The following is a 23,529-nucleotide window of genomic DNA, read 5'->3' as shown; positions in this document are numbered from 1 at the left end:
GATATGGACCGCTTCATTATCTGAGGAGTTACCAATCATGCTGAACATCATCTTCCAGCCATCTGTGAACATCCCCAATTTTGATCTTATGATGGAATATGAGTGATAGCAGTACAGTGAATCAGGTTTATGGTGCAGGTTAGGACATTTAAAGATGAGATTGTTCACCTTGTCAACTTTTGGGACATATTAAACTTCCTCCTTCATTGCACCCATGTTCAATCAGTCACATTCCAGTCATTGAACACTCCCTCTATTTGTCTCACTGCCATGTGAACATGTAAATTGTTGCAGCCATGATACTGTATACCTATCCTTTCCGAGGTTTAGGCTGCCTTTAACTACCGCGAGACACCTATGACTTCAGCCCCCTGTACTGATGCATGCAGAAAATGAATAGTGCGGTTAGCACTGACTGCAGACAGAAATTATTTCAGTAGCAGGTCGTACAAAATTAATGTCACATTTGTACTGCCTGCAACAGCATGAATAGCTGTGGGTAAATTATCCCTCCTCCCTTGTATCATTTCTCTCCCCTGTACCTGCCTGTATTTTCAGTCAATTCTTATTGCAGCAAAATACAGATACATATCACCCGGATTACAATTATCATGTTTTAAAAAAGGGACAGGCTTTCTGTGACTAGCCATGACTCATAGTAGAGGAATTTTAAACCATCAGAGACTCAAAATCTGTAGGAATGTGCTAATGCCCTCTGTGACTGCTGACAATCAAATTCAATAGAAATGCAGTAAATTAACGTTTTTTGTATTTCTAAGGCAGAATTCGAGCCTTGGTGAGTGTGCCTGTCCCAGTCAGCAGTGGACGAAAGCAATTATTTGTAACCGCTAATATCCCAAGGTGATGTGGATGGCCGAACTGTTACCTTCTCTTAAAAGCAATGCATTGTCAACCAAGGTCCTCATTTAGTCAAGCTGAAACCATCATCTCCTGACTGAGACTTAAGCTGTCTGAATTCCTTCAATAGACTATTGGAAGTTAACCTTAGTCACTGTTGGGCAGCGCGGTGGCGCAGTGGGTTAGCATTGCTGCCTCACGGCACCGAGGTCCCAGGTTCGATCCCAGCTCTGGGTCACAGTCCGTGTGGACTTTGCACATTCTCCCCGTGTTTGCGTGGGTTTCGCCCCCACAACCCAAAAATGTGCAGGGTAGGTGGACTGACCATGCTAAATTGCCCCTTAATTTGAAAAAAATAATTGGGTGCTCTAAATTTTTTTAAAAATGTAGTCACTGTTTAACCTCCAATGAGAAGAGGACTCTAGGCAGCAGCCTGCATCGTCTCCCATCTTACATTGAACAGATAGCAGCAGAAAGAGCTCTGTCCATGTACAATTACCGGGCCCTCTTCGACCCAGTGAATTACTAGAACATTATAACAGGTGCCCTCAGAAGGCTATATGCTTCTTGCCTCGTAGAAGTCTCACTTCTGGAAAGATGGACCACCCTGCAACGGGAACCAACCTACTCTCGAAAGAAAACCTCCATTAGTCTTTTGACTTTGGATTCTGTACTCGGATAAAACCATATCTTGAATTTTTATTATGGCCTGGCCCTACATAGAACATAGAACAGTACAGCACAGAACAGGCCCTTCGGCCCTCGATGTTATGCTGAGCATTGTCCGAAACCAAGATCAAGCTATCCCACTCCCTGTCATTCTGGTGTGCTCCATGTGCCTATCCAATAGCCGCTTGAAAGTTCCTAAAGTGTCCGACTCCACTATCACAGCAGGCAGTCCATTCCACACCCTAACCACTCTCTGAGTAAAGAACCTACTTTGGATATCCCTCCTATATCTCCCACCCTGAATCTTATAGTTATGCCCCCTTGTAACAGCTACATCCACCCGAGGAAATAGTCTCTGAACGTCCACTCTATCTATCTCCCTCATCATCTTATAAACCTCTATTAAGTCGCCTCTCATCCTCCTCTGCTCCAAAGAGAAAAGCCCTAGCTCCCTCAATCTTTCCTCATAAGACCTATCCTGCAAACCAGGCAGCATCCTGGTAAATCTCCTTTGCACCCTTTCCAATGCTTCCACATCCTTCCTATAATGAGGTGACCAGAACTGCACACAATACTCTAAATGTGGTCTCACCAGAGTCATGTATAGTTGCAGCATAACCCCACAGCTCTTAAACTCAAGTCCCCTGTTAATAAACTCTAACACACTATAAGCCTTCTTCACGGCTCTTTCCACTTGAGTGGCAAACTTCAGAGATCTGTGGACATGAACCCCAAGATCTCTCTGTTCCTCCACTTTCCTCAGAATCCTGCCGTTGACCTTGTAATCCGCATTCAAATTTTTTCTACCAAAATGAATCACCTCGCACTTATCAGCGTTAAATGCCATCTGGCATTTTTCGGCCCAGCTCTGCATCCTATCAATGTCTCTTTGCAGCCGACAACAGCCCTCCACCTCATCCACTGCTCCACCAATCTTGATCATCAGCACATTTACTGACCCACCCTTCAGCCCCCTCCTCCAAGTCATTGATAAAAATCACAACTAACAGAGGACCCAGCACTGATCCCTGTGGTACACCGCTGGTAACTGGTCTCCAGTCTGAAAATTTTCCATCCACCACCACCCTTTGTCTTCTATGTGATAGCCAGTTACCTATCCAATTGGCCAAATTTCCCTCTATCCCGCACCTCCTTACTTTCTTCATGAGCCGACCATGGGGAACCTTATCAAACGCCTTATAAAATCCATGTATACAACATCAACTTTTCTACCTTCATCTACACACTTAGTTACCTCCTCAAAGAATTCAATCAAATTTGTGAGGCAAGACTTACCCTTCACAAATACGTGTTGACTATCCCGGATTAAGCTGCATCTTTCCAAATGGTCATAAATCCTATCCTTCAGGACCTTTTCCATTAACTTACCGACCACCGAAGTAAGACTAACTGGCCTATAGTTACCAAGGTCATTCCTATTCCCTTTCTTGAACAGAGGAACAACATTCACCACTCTCCAGTCCTCTGGCACTATCCCTGTAGACAGTGAGGACCCAAAGATCAAAGCCAAAGGCTCTGCAATCTCATCCCTTGCCTCCCAAAGAATCCTTGGAGATATCCCATCTGGCCCAGGGGACTTGTCGACCCTCTTTCCCTTTCTTTTCTTTATCCCACATTCATTGTAGGAATACAAAGAAAAAGGGTGAAAGTTGCAAACTTTCCCTGTATTGTGTGTGTTAGATAAAGCAACCCCCTTTGTTTGATCTGATCTTGAGTTTGCTGTGCGAGCTATTCACATAGGATTGGAGCATTGCAAATTTAAGGGTTGGGGAAAATACCTTGCAAAAGGAAAAAATTAAAAACATACCTTACTGCTTATAGTTGGGTAGTGAGATGAGACATAAGGGCGGGATTCTCCCATAATGGGGCTATGTCTCCACACCCGCGAACAATGTGCATGAATCACTCCGGACTTACCTGGAGAAAGTCCAGAGTAAATCTCCTACCTGGAGGGGTTAGCAGGGCCCTGGATTGTTCCTCGCAGCTCCGGCTGCCGATATGGGGCCCTGCACTTCCAGTCGGGGGTCCGCGCATGCGCAAGGCGGTGGCTAGTGTCAGCCGCCCCGCGTGACATGGTGGACCCACACCACGGACAGGCACCAAGAAGATAGGGCCCCCCCCCCCCAAGATCGCACGTAACCGCGGATCGGAGGCTCACGATCGATACCCTGGCCGCCCTGGTGGCCCCCCCCCAACCTGGTGAATGATCCCCCGCCCCCACCAGGGCTGCCTTCAATGCGCTGACCCTGAGTGGCTGCCGGGTGGAACCATGAGAGAACCTTGCTGGCGAGAGCTCGCCAGCTGCACTTGGAGAATCGCCGCAGGGGCTTCTTTCAATGGCCCCCGACTGGCACTGCGTAGACCGCACACGCCCGATTGGCGGCAATTCTCCAAGCATCGGAGAATTGCGGGATTGGCGTTGGATCCGACCTCGGGTTTGACACCCATTCTCCGCTCCCGCGTTGAGCGCGATTTCGATGCGGATTTTCGGAGAATCCCACCCAAGTACTTTTTAAATTTATCCTCCTCTTTTCTGTGACAATTTTATGACAGCTGACGTTGTCTTGCTATTGTGCACAGACCCGTAGTTCAAAATGACTAATGGAAAGTAATTACCTTGAAATCTTTCTGAGAGATGTGAAAAGATTTTATGTCAATGTGAGTAGTTCTTGAATTTTTGCATTTCAGCCACAAGATTGCTATCGGTTCAAATATGAATTACGATCACAAGCAGAAAAAAAAGCAGTATTCAGAATTTTCGTAATGATAGTCGGTGTTGTTTTCAAATGTGAAGGTGCCATTGAGGTTGATCTTCACTTCCTCTGAGTTAAGTATCAGTTATTCTCTTGATTTTGCCTCAAGCAAAGCTTTGTTAAGAATTAGAGCCCAGTGTATCTGTTTGAGACCGTTGAGGATGGGGATTCATTGAATCACTCACTCGAGTACATGACTTTTTTTTTGAGTCAACAATGTGGGTTCGTTTATCAGCAGATCATAGAATTTACAGTGCAGAAGGAGGCCATTCGGCCCATCGAGTCCACACCGACTCTTGGAAAGAGCACACTACTTAAGCCCACACCTCCACCCTATCCCTATAACTCCACCTATGCCAAGTGCAATTTAGCACGGCCAATCCACCTAACCTGCACGTCTTTGGACTGTGGGAGGAAACCGGAGCACCCGGAGGAAACCCACGCAGACACGGGGAGAACGTGCAGACTCCACACAGACAGTGACCCAAGCCGGGAATCGAACCTGGGACCCTGGAGCTGTGAAGCAACAGTGCTAACCACTGTGCTACCGTGCCCTTAAACCCTTAAAGGATGTTACTGCTGCTGAGAACAGTGGGTTATTATAGAGATTTCATGCTCTTATCTGCCTCTCTCAGCTACATTTGTTACTTGTGTGTCGGCCTTGCGTCAGTGGGAGCATTCTCTGGCCAATTTCCCACTCCTAACATGAACTTGGATTGTGCTCCATCTTCTGTAATACAATTTTGGATGTTTTCTGTTTACACAGTGTCTTTTAAATCAGGGGTGATTATTAATGGAGAGAATTATGAACGCTACCACTATGGACAAATTTGGGGTGTCTACCTGATTTCCAAGCTTGGTAGTCAGGCACCCTCCCCTTCATTGACTTCATTTGTCCTTCCTTTGGATGAGAGGGTAATCACACAAAAGCTCACAAAGGTCTGGAACTCTCTTCCCCAAAAAACTGTTGAGACTAGCTAAATTAAAATGTTTCAAACCTGAGATTGTTATAAATAAATAATCTTTATTGTCACAAGTAGGCTTACATTAATACTGCAATGATGTTACTGTGAAAAGCCCCTAGTCGCCACACTCCGGCGCCTGTTCGGGTGCACAGAGGGAGAATTCAGAATGTCTAATTCACCTAACAGCACATCTTTAGGGACTTGTGGAAGAAACCAGAGCACCCGGAGGAAACCCACACAGACAGGGGAGAACATGCAGACTCCACACAGACAGTGACCCAAGCCGGGAATTGAACCTGGGACCCTGAAGCTAAGAAGCATCAGTGATATCCACTATGCTACCCTGCTGCCCGTATTAGGCAATTATTGTTACTTATTGTGTGGGTAAATGGAATTAAGATACAGATCAACCTTGATCTAATTGAATCATGTGAGCATGGGTCTTACACTAAACATCTGTAAAACAAAGATCCTCTACCAACATGCCCGCACCACACAGCACTGTCCCCCAGTTATCAAAATCCATGATGAGGCCTTGGACAACGTGGACCGCATTCCATACTTTGGCAGCCTACAAGAGCAGACATCGCCAATGAGGTTCAATCTCACGTTCAGTCTGCCAGAGCAACCTCCGCTCTCCTGAAGAAGAGTGTTTGAAGACCAGGACTTCAGAACCAGCACAAAGCTGGTTTAGAGAGCAGTAGGGATACCTACCCTTATATATGGCTCAGATGTGCAGCAGGCACCTCAAAACCCTGGAGAAGTATCACCAACACTGCCTCCGCAAGATCCTGCAAAGTTATTGCCAGGATAGATGCACCAATGTCAGTGTTCTCACTTAGGACAACATCCCAGCATTAAAGCATTGACCACACGAGGTTCCCAAAACAAATGTTCTACTCTGAGCTTCGACATGGCAAGCCAGCCCTAGGGTGCTAGAGGAAACATTTCAAGGATACCCTCAAAGCCTTCTTGAAAAGGTACAACATCCCCACTGACAACTGAGAATCCCTGGCCCAAGACCACCCTATCCGGGAAGGAACTGAACACCTCGAGTTTCATCGCTGAGAGCAAGCTGAAGCCAAGCGTCAAAAGCAGAATGAGCACGCGGCATCTCAGACACCCCACCCACCCAACTCCTCCAACCAACACCTGCATTGGTCTCCTCAGTCAACTGAGAACTCATTTTTAGTGTAAAGCAAATCATCCTCGACGCCAAAGGACTGCCTAAGCAGTCATAAGAAGAGCCCTATTCCTATGTTCTGAATCGGGCAAGAATGTTAAGTTTGAGCCAAAGCTGACACCCTTTAGATAACAAGACTTCTGACTTTCGGGATCTTCCCCAAGCTACTTTCAGGGCTTAGATATCTCTCTTCCTTGATTTTTAAAAAAGTATAATTGCTGAGTGTCTCGTTACTTTTTTCAAGTAACCGAAAATTTGCAAATAAAAATTATGGCTGTGCGATTTATATGGAATTATGTTTGGAAATCGCTATGACCTTTGATAAATGGGTAACAAATTTGCCTGACTATTCTTTAAATGGAGATGTTATCTCATTTATTTGTTTTGTAATGCTACCTTGCTTTTTCAATCCAGCCATTGCCTTAACTGCGGGAAGCATTTTAGTGGGGGTGGACTCATTGTCTGTTACCTGAGGAAGTACTGATTCTGACATCTGAAATTAAGGTTACTTACACAACTAGATGTCAAAATTAACACTATTGGTGGCAGACCTGCAGTGGGTCTTTGTTTTTTTTTAAACCTATTTCTTCAGGGAATAATTGACAATTTAATTTTACTTTGTTGCTGGCTTACGGTTACTTTTGTGCAGATTTACATTGCCTTGTTTCCTTTGCCACGTTCTGCATTTTTTTGGGTTGTTCGTGAATTCTTACTTGTACCTCTTTATCTTGGATGAAAGAAACAGCTTGCATTTATTTAACATGTTTCATGTTTTCAGAACACCATAAAGCACTTCACAGACAATTAAGTAATCTTCAAATGTAGTCACTGTTGTTATGTAGAAAATGTGGCAGCCAATTTGCACTGGGCAAGGTTCCACAAACTGCAGTGGAATAAATGACATAATAACCTGTTTTTAGCTGTTGATTGAGGCATAAGTATTGGCCAAGAAAACAGGAGATTTCCTATGCTCTTCATCAAATGCTGGGATCTCTAACATCCACCTAAAAGGGTAGATAGCACCTTTGTTTAAATGCAATCTGAAAGACGATGCCTCTGACAACATTGCACTCCCTCAATTCTGAACTGTGTTGGCTTGTCAGCCTCCAGGCTCATGTCTCTGGATTAGGGTCTAAACCCAGAACCTCCTGACTCAGATACAAAATTGCCAGCATTGGGTCAAAGGTGAAATTGAGCAACTGGAATTCTTCAAATGACCTGTAAAGGTCAGGTCAAGAATGCTGCTCCAAACATTATCAGGAATAAATTACAGTCTGTAAACGCAAAATGTTTATGCTATAAATGCAACATTAAACTGTTTGACAACGAACACTACAAATGTTAAATAATTACCCAACTGAAATAGTCACCTAGAGACCTTTTAAAAATCTATTTGCCAATTCCTTCATCGTCTGAAGGTACTCCTTGCCAGAGTATAATTTAACACATGCTGGAAATTTCCAGTTCTTTGCTAAATATCCAATGTCCATGCTTGATTCCTATCAATAAGTATTGGCAGATTATTCTTACATTGAACAGAAGGGCAGACGGGAAAAAGGTTTATCCTGTTGGTACCTGATGTTCAGTTACAAACACGCTATACAGTAATCAGGAGTGTGAACTTTGGCCAATTTTCAATAACCTAACATAGGCACTGAAGTCAATGACCCTAAAATCACCATAGCTAACGTCATCATAGCCCAAACTGGAACTGAATGTGAAACTTTTATTTTTCTGCATAGCTCAACGACCCCAATAGATAATCCACTGAGCTGTTCGGGCTCCTGTTTATTTTAACAGCCGAGGATGTTAAGCAGGTTAGATTATTTAATCTGTTTACGTTTTCATTTGATTAAAATTTTAGGGATTATATTCATCCTCAGAATTATTCCATATTCCAAATTATATTCATCTTCAGAATGTTTACTATGCAAGGTTTTGTTCTTAACCCTTCGACTTCTAATGATACCCGTGGAATTTGGTTAATCTCTGTTCTGAATTCTGTCTGCCTCAAATATCTGAATAATGCCGCATCGAGCTGTCACTTTGAAGTCATGGTGATAGGGATAGAAAGTAGTCAGCCTCCCTGAAAGCTATTCTGCCAATAAAAAGGAACACTCTTGACACATCACACAATGACAAGTTAAATATAGCAGAGGATTAGAGGGCCACTGTTTTCAGTCATGTCGAATAAGATTATACACTTGAAATGGAATGTTGCATGACCTTTTGGTGCACCGTTCGCCTCGGTCCCTATTTAAATGTTAGACAATTGTCTTCTTATTGACAATCTGTGCTGCTTTAGGCAAGTTAAGCAGGAAGAGATGCATGCACTTTATAAAGGAAGATCTGCTGCTGTAAAAGAGGACATGGTACCTAGTAAACAAAGTGAGATGAACCCATTCCTTTCTTTGTCTCAGTTTGTTTTGACTTCGGGCCAACAGGCGATACAAAAGCACTCAAAAATTTCTTACTTTGAAGTGGAAATTCTTGATGCTCAGACAAAGAAGCAGATTTGTGTCCTGGAAAAAGTAAGTGATTTCCATTTTTAATTGTCTGGTCTAAGGTGAGAGCATTACCTTACTTGTCCTGCCTCTCAGTGCATTAGTCTGCTGATATGACATTGGGTGGTCAAAAATCCATCTTGGATGTGAATGAGCAATGTCAGCATTAAGAAGCATTAGGACTTAAAAAAAGACATTGGATGTTAAAGAATAGTTTGCAAACAGGCAAGGCTGCTTGTCGATCGTGAAGTCATGATAATTGTATTCATATTAGACTTTGCCCATGCTGGAGATACAAAATAATGAGGCAAAAAGTTATATTAATTGAAAGCCAATCAGAAGTGGAAGACAGCATGGAAGGTACAGTACATACAAAAATGCTTGCGTCTGACTCGGGAGCCCCAACAGGAACCCAGTTCTAGCCTAGCTTCTGGCTTTGGTAATGTGACAGGAGTCCCTCTTGTTCATGGCCCATGCCTCCAATCAAACATAAACTATAGAGATTTTCCTCCAACGAATTGTTAACTGGCATGAATCTAAGGTTGCACTATATGCTGTCAAAAAGACATACTGGGACCCCAGCATATAAGCACTTAACCGAGTCTCTGAAATTCCACAGTTGGCTATTTGAGTGACGGCGATACCCTATTGAACAAAATTGGCAGGAAAGAAATTTCAGCTGAATATCTGAGCATTGATTAGCTGGTATATCTCCGTGCAACCTTCCAACCTTTAAGTTAAATTTTTGCTGTAACCTCGCTCTCCCTTGTATTAAGTTGTTTTCACAATCTATCTATCTTTCATAGAATCCCTTCAGTGCAGAAGGAGGCCATTTGGCCCATCAAGTCTGCACTGATGCTCCAAAAGAGCACTCCACCTAGGCTCACTCCTCCATCCCATCCTCATAACCCTGCAACCCCAATTAACCTATGGACACTAAGGGGGCAATTTATCATGGCCAACCCACCTAACCTGCACATATTTTGACTGTGGAAGGAAACCGGAGCACCCGGAAGAAACCCATGCAGACACAGGGAGAATGTGCAAACTCCACACTGTCGCCCGAGGTCGTAATCCATCCCGGATCCCTGGTGCTGTGTGACAGCATTCCTGACCACTGTGCCACTTTGCCATAAAAATATTCAAAGGCTCTGCTTCCACTGTCTTTTAGGATGAGTTCCAAAGACTCACGACCCTCTGAGAGAAACAAAATTCTCCAAATCTCTGTCTTAAATGAGTGACCCCTTATTTTTAAGCAGTAACCCCTAGATTCTCTCACAAGATGAATCATCTCTACATCCATTCTGTCAAGACCCAGCAGGATCTTATATGTTTCAATCATGTTGCCTCGTATTCTTCTAATGAGAAATATCTTTAAAGCATCTGAAACGCTGGTCTAAGTGCAAAAAATAATAGAGGTTTGGACGATTCATACCGATCAGGAAAAATTAAACAGGCTAGGGTGCTTTTCTCTAGAACTCACCTAATGGGGCATTAAGACTATGGAACAGTTAGAGAAACAGCTGAGAGAAGATGGTTTCCACTGAGTAGGGAATTAAAATGAAATGGCTTAAGTATAATGTAGTGACAAATCTAGCAGTAAATGCAGCAGTAAGTTCATTATCCACAGCCTGTGTAGAATATGGAACTGGCTGCCAGGAGAAACTATTCAGAAAAGTAGCATGGAGCCATTCAAAGGGAAATTAAATAAACACATCAGGCAAATAGGAATAGAAGGTTATTCTGTTCAGGTGCTTGTATTGAACATAATCACTGGCAGGATCAGTTGGGCTGAATGTTTATCCTGGCAATGGCAATAGTAAGGACCCTGTTCTTTAGTTGGACTTGCATACAAACATATGCATTAGGAGCAGAAGTAGGCCCTTATCTTCTGGTCTCTGGATGTTTGTCCCCTCGATGCTCCCTTAGAGGACACAAGGACACCATCGGAATTGCCTCAGAAGTTACAATTTACGATGGTCAATTCTCCTGTGTCCATAACCCTTTGAAATTCTGAGTTAAAGTTGGACTTTAGACAGTTCCAACTCACTTATCAGAATAGTTACCCGGGAAAAGATACAAAGATTAATACCAGTTCTAACTCATGGGTAACTATACTGCTGCCCACTTTGGCTGCCTGCTGGACACCCATATTAGGTCCCCCTGATCTTCAGACTAGCCCCTCACCTCCCCCAACTATTCCGAACACTCAACTGATCCCTGAATACCAAACTACCCCCCCCCCCCCAGACCACCCAACTGCCTCCAACTACCAATCAACCCCCTCGACTATCTCCCTGACTGTACCCAACCACCCGTGATGAGCCCCCAGCAACCTGACTATCTTCTTGATCCCCTCCACCCTTCCACACTTACCTTCCCTCTCTACATTCTCAAAGTGGCTGGGACATTTCAGCTTACCACTATACAATAGCTAGTGCGTAGCTTGGATTCCCCAAATGTTTTACTCTAGGAAGGAGGACTCTGCTCCATATTTCTCAAGATGCCCGGTTTGGTAGTGAGGATGAGAAATACGGAGTTCCAATGCAAGGTAAGTGTACAGGAGCAGCATGGCAATCGTCAGTGATTGCGGGTTCTTTGGAAAATTCCACCCAGTCTAACCTTATGTAATTCTGTGATAGTTTGGTTCCCCAATATTAGGTTCAGGATTATTAAGTTTTACTGGGAACTGTTTTTGTCTCAGATATCCAGCATCCAGTCAATTGTTTAAATGCTCCTTTCTCATTGCCTAAATATACATACATTTGAAAAATTTGTTAAAAAAAAAGAAAGATTTACTGGATAAAAAAGAGAGTTGGATTTATAGTTCCATGACGACAATAATTTAACGTCCAATTTGTGGGGGTCTGTTGACTCTAGCATAACGGATTCATATCAATATGATGATGTGGAGATGCTGGTGTTGGACTGGGGTGGGCACAGTAAGAAGTCTTGCAACACCAGGTTAAAGTCCAACAGGTTTGTTTTGAATCACTAGCTTTCGGAGCACTGCTCCTTTCTCAGGTGAATGAAGAGGTGGGTTTGCCCACCTTTTCATTCATCTGAAGAAGGAGCTGAGCTCCGAAAGCTAGTGATTCAAAATAAACCTGTTGGACTTTAACCTGGTATTGCAAGACTTCTTACTATCAATATGATAGCACACAAGAGTAAATAATTGGCTAACTTTCTGAAGGAACTGTTGGAAAGATCAAACAAATGACATTCACAATGGTGTGGATCAGACTTTTCACAGCAGGTCACTCATTCCCACAAAGGAAGGTTTTTGGAACACAAATGTCTTGATAAACGCACCAACTTTTCATATGAGATGAGAAATCCAGTTATAAGCGTTCAGGAAATTAAATAAGACAGTAAAGAAATTGATGCTGTCTTATCATGAGATCTGTAAAATATTAAATATTGAATGAGTAGCAGATTGAAGTGGGTTATAGTCAGCCTCCGAAGTGAAGATACTAATCATATCACGTCACTGGCTGCTTTTATATTTGCTGAACTGAAAAATGAGTTGTTTTAGCTCAACTAAAATAACTGGAACACTTTTGACCATTCACTTTATTTAATGTAAATCTGTTATTTTTAATTCTATTTGTACTCTTGCAAACAAGTGTAGTAAAGCAGTTCCACAATAAGTGAAAAATTATTGCAAAATTAGATAACTTTGAATGTTTGACAACTGAAGAAGTCATGTTAAATATGGTAAACTGATTCTGTTAGCTTTAGGAAATGGAAAGCTAATTAGTTTGGGGAAATTAATGCTAAATGTTTGAATATGACAGTACATCAAAGAGCTTTGAAAATATTGTACACGCAGTTCCTCGTTTTAGCAAAGTCACATTGACAATCCCCATAATTTTGGTTTCTGCTATTACATTACTTGATGTGAGACATAAAGGTAGAATAACACAAATCCTTGTGCTGACCATGCAAGAGTTGGACAGTTCTTGAATCATGGTTGTGTCATGAGAAGATTGAATCTAGTTGCAGCCTTTGATTGCCAGCAATAATAATACCTTCACTACTTTCCAATTTACACAACACAAAGATTAAGAGCAGGAATAGGCCAGACAGCACCTGCTTCTCAATATAGCCTTGACAGTCTTGTCAATCAAAAATCCATCCAACTCCTCTTTGAATATCATAAATGACTTAGGCTGTGATTTAACGGCCTTGTCACACCAATCTTGGTGTCGGTCCGAGGGTGTTGAATCTCGCGAGGGGCTTCTTGCAACCTAACGGCTGCGCCTGGGAGACCTCACCAGATCACCGTTTAGTACTGGTTTCTACCAACGTTAACCACTCATAGTGCACCTGGGGGGGGGGGGGGGGGGGGGGGGGGTCTATGTTCTATGTTGCCTGGGAACTATTATGAAGAGAGGTTGGAAAGGTTTGGCTTGTTTTCATTGGAGCTGAGAAGACTGAGAGGTGACCTGATCGAGGTGTACAAGATTATGAAGGGCATGGACAGGCTCGATAGGGAGCAGCTGTTCCTCTTAGTTGAAAGGCCAGTCACGAGGGGACACAAGTTTAAGGTGAGGGGCAAGAAGTTCAGGGGGGATCTGAGGAAATACATTTTTACCCAGAGAATTTTGGATGACATTTCAGAGACGCAAGTTCTTTCTTTGTCTTTCCCTCCCTCCGCAGCATTCTGACCTCCGCTCTACATCATCTCCATTTATCCAAAGCCCTGTACAAACATCCTTGCCTCGAGGTACTATTCTCTTTTCAGCCCCATTCTTGCTGACAAACTAATTCCTGTCTCTGTTTTCAAATTAATCCACAGATTCACCGCAGCCAACTTCTGGAGTCTTCTCTGATCCGAAGTTTCTCTATTTGTTCTGGTATCTTTTGCAACCACACTAATTCCACCTTTAGTAGGAAAGCCCATGGTCACTGTTTCTCTATCATCTCTGATTGTCATCACAACTCCGCTGCCTTGTGACCTTGTTCCCTACTTTCAAAGGAGTGTTCACATCCACACCTTCGACCATACCTTCGCTTGCTTCCTCTTTTTTTCCACAACTGTTTGGTCTTGGTCCCTGACATTTATAAGGAACTTGAGGCAGTTTCAACGTTGAAAGCATTGCATAGATAGAAGGTTCCAAAAATAACACATTTACGTAATGCATTTCATAGGGCAAACAACATTTTCCAAGCTGTTTCACAGGTGGAGTTCACAACTAAACAGAGCATAATGATTAGGGAAATTTGTTGAAAGCAAAATCAAAAACTTTACAGCAGTTGAATAATTTAAGCTGAATGGTATAGGTTTGAACACAAACGATAATGCAACTTAATGGTTTCATTGTCAGCAAGAGAAAATACAAGCGTCTATGTACTGACAAGTAAGATATCTGTCTGTGATACTACAAATTATTGAAAGTAATAATATTTGTGCACCTGTACGGACACTGTCAGATTAATTTCTCTGAATCTTTCAATTCTGAGATTATCGCCTGGTGATTCTTATATTTCATTTGCCGCTGTACCAGTAGATGGCACTGTTACACCATATATACTTTCTACTCACTGGAACGTGGGTGGCATTTCATTTCTCCCTATTAATATAAGACAAGTTTTTTAAGTTATAAACATCAAATTATTTCCAGACACGTCTCCAAACTAGCCATAATTCTTTATGCAAATACATTTTTAAAAAACCAACAACACATCCTGTTACTTAGCTTTGATCTGCAGAGTTTTAACAACCTAATGGCCCACATCCTTGGAGAAATGGAGATCATTGTCGGACTGCTGACTGCTCGAACATTCCCCCCAACTCGATGCTGCTCTGCATTTCTCCTGAGGCCTTCTGAGACTGGCTTTCCCAGAAATGCAGAGTGCGGCGTCCCTCAGAGAGTTCTGTCACAGCGGAGTGGAATTGTGGGGAAGACAATTCATACCCACCTTTTTATGACACTAACTGTCATATGGTAGGTTTAAAGGTCCAGCTTGATGGTTAGTGAAAGGGTGAGTGGTTAATTAAGTGAATAGGTGGCGTGGGTAGATTGGTATGGGAAGTGGGTAGGTGGGTAGAATGGGTGAGGAGTAAGTGAGTGAGTGTCAGGTGGGTCAAATGGAAGGCGGATTTGGTGATGGATGAAGAGGGAGGCAGACAGGGGAGGTGGCAGATGGCCAACGTTGCACTCAGGTCTGCGGAGTTGTCAGTTTGAGTCAGAGGATAGCTGGATGTGGGGGGGTTGGTCAGGTCTGATTGAGGGTGTAGTGCGATGGTGGAGATGGTAGTCATGTGGTTCGAAGGTATTCAGGAAGCTCAGTCGGGATCGGTCAGGGGGATAGTCGGGGGTGAGTGTGTCATTTGGGGTTCAGTTCTGTAGTTACCCAGGTGGTAGACTCGGTTTTAATCTGTCTGACATTTCCTTGGTTTTAATCTGTCTGACATTTCCTCGGTAATTGTTCAGGTAAGAGCATCTGAACTGTCCAGGTCTCTAAGCCAGAGACATTCAAGGGGTACAGCTATGGCATGGCGGCTGTCCTGCACTTTCTAGGAAGCACTTGAGAACAAAGGGGCGGACTCATTAAAAACAACCTGTGGTTCGGTAAACACCTCAGAATCTCCCCTTTGAAACTGCTTCAACCTGTCAATCAAAATGCTATCAGCAGGCAATGAGAAATTAAGTTTAATGTAAACATGCAGATCAAAGATTTAGGCCTTCTCGGCATACACACGGGATTCTATACTTTAAAATTGAATGTATGAAAACCATTTCAAACGTTTCTACACATTAAAGGGATTAATTTTACCTTCATCTCGCGGACCTTTCAACTTGGCACACTGACAGACCTTTAAAAAGGTTTAGGGATATAGATGAGAACACTTTCACTTTATTATAAGGAATATATATTTCTGAGATGGTGACTGGTTAATGGTTATGAGGTATACAATGGTACCACTTTCACTTTATCATGGGAAAACTTTAATTTTTACACACTGACTGACTATTTTAAGGGTTTAAAGTTTTCAGATGGGAAGAGCAGCCAAAAGAGCCCCATCCCAGGAAATACCAATGACCTGGGCCCCTCCAGGCCAGCACACGCTCCGCTGATCCCCATCTCCATGAAGAAACTTCCTCGGCACCATGGAGGCAATTGTTAGTAGGCTACTCCTCGGACTGCAAGATACCAAGGAGGGATTATTTAGGAGGGGATTAAAGGGGATCACTGAGGGGGATGTTGCGGGGAAACTGGGGGAGGTGTTAAGGGGGGCTACTGGGGTAGATAATTTGAGGTATAGAGGAGCAAGCTGAAGGGTGCACCTGAGGGGGTAGAAGGTAGGTTCTGAGGGGTGCGCTTGGCAGCGATTGGAGGGGTGCCTTGCCAGTGATCCTGCGGGGGGCTGCAGCAGTTTTTTTGAGATCGAAGTACCTTTTAAAAATGCTGCTCCTCCAAACTCAGAGGTGCGGGGCCTGTCTGAGAGATTAGTCCCACCCCTCTTCGTTGCAGCGTGGACCTCGGTGTGCCCTGGGAAAACCGATTCTGCAAAAATGAAAATCCAAGTGCTATAGCGTGACATGTCGATGTCACTCCAACCGCCAGAGGGAATCATTTTTGTTTTCCCGCTAGCGGGAACTACTCTGGTTCAGGAGATTTGCGCCCAAAGGTGGAACCAATGGGAATTTTTGGCAGGGGACATTATCCTGCTGCTCCCTTTAATAACATCCAGGTAAAAGGCAGAGACAACCACACTGTTAGCTATCACCCATCACTCATCTCCATAAGTGTTTCTTAATATGGGAGAAGAAGTTGGAAAACTGACTGACAGCTCCCACCACAATAGCCAACTCTGGATCTGTCCACGTTAGTGCTATCAGAAACTCAAGAACTTTGGGTTCGTACTTTGGTATTACGTAGGATATGTGGTACAGAACAAGCCATTCAGACCAGCCAGTCCATGCCACATTTGTTCCACTCAAACTTCCTCCCATCTCTCCTCATCTCAATCTATCAATGTAACCCTGTATTCCATTTTCCCTCAAATTCTAGCCTAACCCCCTCTACCACTTCAAAGCATCTATACTATTTGCTTCAACTACTCCCTGCGGCATGGAGTTCCACCTTATCACCACTCTTCAAATAAAGAAGTCACTTTTGAATTCCCTATTGAATTTGTTGGTGACTATCTCACATTGATGACCTCTAGTAATGCCGTTAGTGGAAACATTGGACTGGATTTTCATTAACTTGGATTGACTTGGGATCCTCTTCAAAATTGTGAGCATGCCCTGATTCTGCTATTTTTGAGTGTCTTTAAAGTATGTGGGCTGTTTTCTGTCAGACGCCTGCAATTGGCATTCTGGACCTGGCTGGCTTTATTGCAAAGATGGTTGTAGCCTGCTCCTCTACAAGTTCCTTGAAGTCGGGCCAAGATTTTAAAGAGTTGTGGTTCATAACGCCTCTTAGCATGCAGGGACCTGTTAAAAGATAACTTCAAAATAACTTCATAGTGGCAGCACATTGTGGATAGCACAATGGCTTCACAGCTCCAGGGTCCCAGGTTTGATTCCGGCTTGGGTCACTGTCTGTGCGGAGTCTGCACATCCTCCCCGTGTGTGCGTGGGTTTCCTCCGGGTGCTCCGGTTTCCTCCCATAGTCCAAAGATGTGCAGGTTAGGTGGATTGGCTATGATAAATTGCCCTTAGTGTTGGGTGGGGTTACTGGGTTATTGGGATAAGGTGGAGGTGTTGAACTTGGGTTGGGTGCTCTTTCCAAGAGCCGGTGCAGACTCGATGGGCCGAATAGCCTCCTTCTGCACTGTAAATTCTATGATCTATGATCTAAAAGGTAGTCGTCATGGATCCTATGACAAGTTAGACCTCCCTCAGACCCCTTTTGGCCCAATTGCCAAACTGTGCCCTTCCACCTACCCTCTCAGGCTCCCCATGATCTATATGCCATGATTGCCCTTTTATCCACCCCCTATGTTCCCTCATGATCACAATGCCAAACTTTGCCCTCCCTCCCACTACCAATGGGGCCTCATGCCCCTTATCCACTGTTCTGTCCTTCTATCAGGCTCCTCAAGCCCCCTATATCATACCCTTTCACCCACCCCATGTCCCCTCATGTTCCCTATGCCAAGGCCAGGGATTGTTATGCCCATTGACACTTTCTAAAACCAATGAACGCCATAGTGTAAATTGTGATATGTTAGCAAACATTTTGAAAAAATATAACCCTTTGATCGCTTTGTGCTATGCTTGAAAAAAATTCTGCCCATGCTGATAGCAATGTCAATCACCCAGACCATTTGCAGTTTCAAAATCCATAAACACTTGAAGCCATTTACTTAGGTCAATAAACATTGTGAAATTGACTGCAGAGATCAGAGAGCCCAAGCTGCCAATTAAAGAATGGCTCCTTTGGTGTTCTGATATTTCAATTAATGTCCGTGCCCTCAGTCAATCATACAAATTAATGCTTGGCTGAGAGCCCAGATTAGAATAGAAGAGCTGCTGTTTCCCAGAGGAAATATTCTTAGATTGACAGTCCAGGCTCTTTGATCTCAGTGGTCAATTTCACAATGTGTGTTGGCATAGGTCAGGTGGTTTAAAGTGTTTGTGAGTTTTGAAATTTAAAAGGGCCTGGAGGATTATCATATTTATTAGCCTACCTCTAAATTAATTAAAAATAAGGGCCTGGATGATTGATCCTTTTATTAGTATGCCCGTAAATGAATTTTAAAATATTTTTTTCAAGCATTGGGGAAATTGACTGAAAATTACATTTCTCAAAGCTTTTGTTACACATCCCAATATACGATGTGGTGTTCATTGATTGTAGAGTGTATAGTGGGTCAATAGGCATTGAAGTGCCAGAGCTTGGCAGAGGGCCACTGGGGGACATGAGGAGGTGGGTAGACAGGCATAATTTGGTATAGGTGTAATGAGGGGACATAGGGAGTAGGTGGAAGGGCAGAGCGTGAAATGCAGAATAAGCAGCCTGAGGAGCTAGATGGATGTATGAGGTAGCCTGGATATGGAATTGGGTGTATTTGGATGTTGAGGAGTATGTGAGCAGTGAGGGCTGGCAGGCCTTTGTTCTTTCTTCACTGGAACATAGTCGGACGTTACCGAGGCAGGCCTTTTAACCAGCCCACCTTCAAAACCCAGCAACCCCTTTGGCTGCTTCTACACTTCCTCCCACATTGCCTGGCCATACTCCAGTCCACACCCAACCCCCAGCAATGAAAATCCCACCTGGGCGGGCACTTTCTCCCAAGGTGGGCGAGCTAAGCTGGGAATTTACCCAGCTCCCCCTACCCACCTCGAGCATATAAATCCAGGCCATTCTCTCTGTATCCAGTCTATGAAAATCTTTCATAATTTTAAAGACCTCTATTAAGTCACTCCCTGACCTAACCTTTGCAAGAGAAAAGGAAACCCAGCCTGCCAGTAATGTCCTGATTTGTACAATGGTTCATTTTTGGTATCATCCAGTTTGTTGAGGGGCCATCAAAAATCAAGTCGCACCAACACAAAATGGCAGCGCAATTTGTGCCAATATTGAGTTCAAACATTTTTGTTTCTGTTTTTATTGTCAGATATCAACATATCGTTAGAATTTCTCTACCCCACCTTCATGAACATTGTGGATAATTATCTGGCTAAATTTAAAGGGCTGCTATTGGTTGGAGTGTCTGACTGTGAATTAATCTGTGGCGGTATGACTTTTTAAATGAAAAAGCATTACTTTATTTGCGGTAATCAAAAGCTTGACATGTAAAGCTACCATGGTACAATTGATATCATCGTAAAGCGCATGCGCATTTCTAAACTACTGTATGTATATTGTTGATAATGGAAAGTGACAAATAATTCCTCATGCGCATGTCATTGCTTCCAGACTTTTAGACTGACTGCAATGATACATATGGCTTCATTGTAAATCGACAAAGGAAAAATCATCTATTCATACCTGGTCACAAGCATCATTAGTCAGAGCATTAGTAATTAATGGTGCAGGCAGAACAAGAATGACTCATAAACATGATTAATTTAGATTGCTTTGGGTGAACGGAGGTAGGATAATGCATGATTAATACTGCACAGAGCCGTGTGTTTTGATGCATTTGTTCCCACAAGTGAAACAATGCTACAATACACCTCACAGAAGTGGAAATAACAATCATATCCCAAGGAAGGCCCTGAAGCTGCTTGTTTCTAACGGGTGAGTGAGGTGCTTATTTTTTGCAATTAAATGCTAAACTCTCCCCTAACACTGGGTGTTTTAAACTAGGAAATTAATATTAAATAGGGCAGTGTGAAGTTCAGTCATCGGCAATAATTCCCACTGCTCTTGTTTATTTATCCAAGTTCATCAACCGTCCATTTTAATTTGATTGTGACATGTTTTCGTTTTAGGAAGGAAAACCATCAAACGTCCCTGCCCAACTCGCGAAATGTTCATCGGATGGACATTGATGAGTATTATGAATAATTAAAGAAAGTAGGCAAAGGAATGCAGGTTGTTCTCTGTTACAGCATCTAGACTGAAATTTGTCACTGACATTCAATGGAGAGACAGTAGTCTATTGTCACAGGTGAAAAAGCAGTTCCACAAAAAAGGAGCTCTTAAAATCAGGAAAATCTTTTTTTTTAAAAAAGGGAGTCCTTTTAAAAATCAGAAAGCAATTCAGTCAATTTTTATTTTTGTTTGTTTAAGCAGTAAGCAATTTCGGGAAAGACATCACGAACGTGAGAACATGATTGAGTTGAGTCATTTCAAACCACCTGACGTTCACTTCAGTCATCTGTGCCTTTCCTTATTCTCTACCTGACCTCCTGTCCTAAAGTGAAGAACACAAAGGCCAATATCCAAAAATACATTTAAATAAAGCAACAACTTGCATTCATTAAAAGCATCCCAAGGTGTTTTCACAGAGGCCTAATTTGAAAATATCAGTCACTGAGCTGAAGAAAGAGATATGGACAAAGGATTGATTAACGAGGCAGGTTTCAAGGACGACCAGAAGAGCCAAGGAGGTGGGAGGGGCAGAAGGGAATTCCCAAGTGTGGGACTAGATGTCAATGGCCAGGTGTTTTGCAAGTGCTAAAAAGGGCAGAGTCTGAATTGGGAGCAGAGAGTTTGTGGCAGGGTCGGGGCAGAGGTGCAGGTGGTGGACAGGGAGTTGGATGTTACAGAGGTAGGAAGTACATGAAGTGATTTAAGCACAAGTTGAGCGTTGAGAGTTTTAAAGTGGAAACATTGAGGGAGCAAAGCTAATGTAGATCAGCGAGAACAGCAGATATGGGGGAGTGGCACTTGTTGCAGAATAAGAATATCAGTAGCTCATCTTTGGATGATCTGAGGTTTATGGAGAGTGAAGGATAGAACACAAAAAATTAAAAATGTTTGCATATCTCATAGCAAAAATATGGGGCGGGATTCTCTCAGCCCTGGGCCGGGCCGGAGAATCCTTCCAACAAGGTCACGCCGCCCCGATGGCGGCACACAATTCTCCACAGAGCAGAGAATCGGCGCCCGCGTGGTTGGTGGCCACTATGTGGCCTGCCCACCGATTCTCGGGCTGGGATGGGCCGAGCGGTCGTCGTGGAAACGCTGAGTTCCGCCGACGCCGTTCTAACCTGCTCTCAACCGGCAGGAACTCAACGTGGAAGGGTCCAGTGGCGGCCTGTGGGGGGAGGGGGCTCAGACCCCTGGGGGGGCCTCCGATGTGGCCTGGCCCGCAATAGGGGCCCACCTATCAGCGGGCTGGCCTCTCTGGCTAGGGGACTGATTTCCTACGTGCCGGCCCCTGTAGCCCTGTGCCATGTTGCATCAGGGCCGGCGCGTTGAAGGAGGCCACTGCGTATGCGCACGTTGGGGCAGGCGCCACTGCGCATGCACGGATACCGCGGCGCCCAGTTTGCGCCGGGATCGGCAGCTGGAGCGGCGTGAACCGCTCCAGCGCTGTGCTGGCCCCCTGTAGGGGAGAATGAGTCTTGGGAGCGGCCTGTTTTTGCTGTCGTAAAATGCGACGCCGTTTATGATGGCGTGGACACTCTGCTGCAGGATGGGAGAATCCCGCCCTTGATTTCAAATTATGAGGCGATCAATAGTTTTATCAGTTACTGGTTATTTGTTGAACCACTTGATTTATTGGAAACCGTCAAAAGATCCATCAACAGATCCATCTTCTTCACAATTAGCTTTACATGCCATCCAAATAACATTGTTTGTAAAATTACTATCTCCCATAATAAAATTACAAGCTCTAAGGATTTATCTGTTGGAATGACAATTTTTAATCAATGAGCACCAGATTCAAAGGAAGCCACTTGACACAGAATTTCTTGAGAGGCTCCTTGAAGCCTTCAATCCTCATTACCCGTAGAGCTTCATCTACAAGAACCAATGCGTCAGGTTATCGAGGATCTATTTAAAGCAGGACAGTCTTGATGAACACTTAGGGTTGAAAGATTTCCTGAGTGAGCCAATATATTGAAAACTGCCTGCAAAGCACCAGGTGAGAGTGAAAGGAAAGCTGTCCCTTTACCCAAAAGCAGCTGATGGTCTTAGCTGCACAAAGGAACTATTTTCACAATTTGATTATGAGCTTCAAGGTCCCATCTGACAAAAGCACCGAGAGATTCTCAAGGCAGGTAAATTTGTTCAATGAGGCTGAGGATGAAGAGGTTTTGTAGGAAATAAGTCTGAAAGCTAACGTCTTGCTTAATTTCTTACAGATCCTTCCTTCGTTTACAATTGCAGATGTTAAGCACAAGTTTCACAAAGCTTGTAAGTAACACTCCAACTCTCTGATCGTTAAAGCGTGATCTTGCAGTTATAGCCATGATGGACACCATAGCTTGAATAGGTGACAATATAAAATTAAGTCACAGAATGGTCATGGAACAGAATTGGTCCACATGATAGTAAAGTTTTAATGGCTGCCAAAACAGCTGAGGATAGACTAATTAGAGAGACAAAACAAAGGAAATTAGATAGTTGGTGAGAGTTTGCAGATTATTTTCCAAATGAAGGACAAACAGATTTGGGTAGATTTGTAGTGAAAAGGTTCTTGCAGGTTGGACTTACAACAATAATAATAATCTTTATTAGTGTCACAACTAGGCTCACATTACACTGCAATGAAGTTACTGTGAAAATCCCAGGTTAAAGTGATGTTAATTGCTAGGGATTCCACAGACCGAGGGGAAAGTACAGGACAGAATGGTACCGTATTTTGTCAAAGCGTCAGACTCAGACTGAAAACCGGTGTGTAGCTCACCAGCTGCACAGATCAGTTTTCTCTTCAGATATTGAGCATCTTTAAAGGAAATAAAAAGAGTGAGTGTGGTTTATGCCGTCACTCTGGCAGAGCAGAGACTGATAGACTTGGCACCACAGAGATCGGCAGCACAGAGATCGGGACCATCTTTTAAGGGCACCCCGATCAGAACCGAAGCTGAACGATCCCCAACCCTCACCACAGAGATTGTGGGCACTCTCGCCACCCTCAGACAATCATCGGGGGATCCCTGCCTCCACTGTGCACAGTCATCAGGGGAAACCCCCCCTCAGACAATCATGGGAGG

The 23,529-nt window shown here is 43.6% G+C and overlaps 1 protein-coding gene across 1 annotated transcript in view; it reads left to right on the top strand.

Moving 5' to 3' along the window:
• Positions 1–8,659: 8,659 nt before the first annotated feature.
• Positions 8,660–23,529, top strand: part of LOC119970181 (trans-2,3-enoyl-CoA reductase-like) — a 225,374-nt gene continuing 210,504 nt past the window's right edge. Inside the window, exons 1-2 of the mRNA XM_038804400.1 lie at positions 8,660–8,980; positions 22,678–22,729. Of these exons, the coding sequence (XP_038660328.1) occupies positions 8,711–8,980; positions 22,678–22,729 (322 nt within the window). The 5' untranslated portion in view covers positions 8,660–8,710. The remainder of the gene's footprint in view (positions 8,981–22,677; positions 22,730–23,529) is intronic.

This window comes from Scyliorhinus canicula, chromosome 8 (genome assembly GCF_902713615.1).
Source record: "Scyliorhinus canicula chromosome 8, sScyCan1.1, whole genome shotgun sequence".
NCBI classification, from domain to species: Eukaryota; Metazoa; Chordata; class Chondrichthyes; order Carcharhiniformes; family Scyliorhinidae; genus Scyliorhinus; species Scyliorhinus canicula.
The sequence above is the reverse complement of the archived record's forward strand: the minus strand, read 5'-3'. Positions and strand labels throughout refer to the sequence as shown.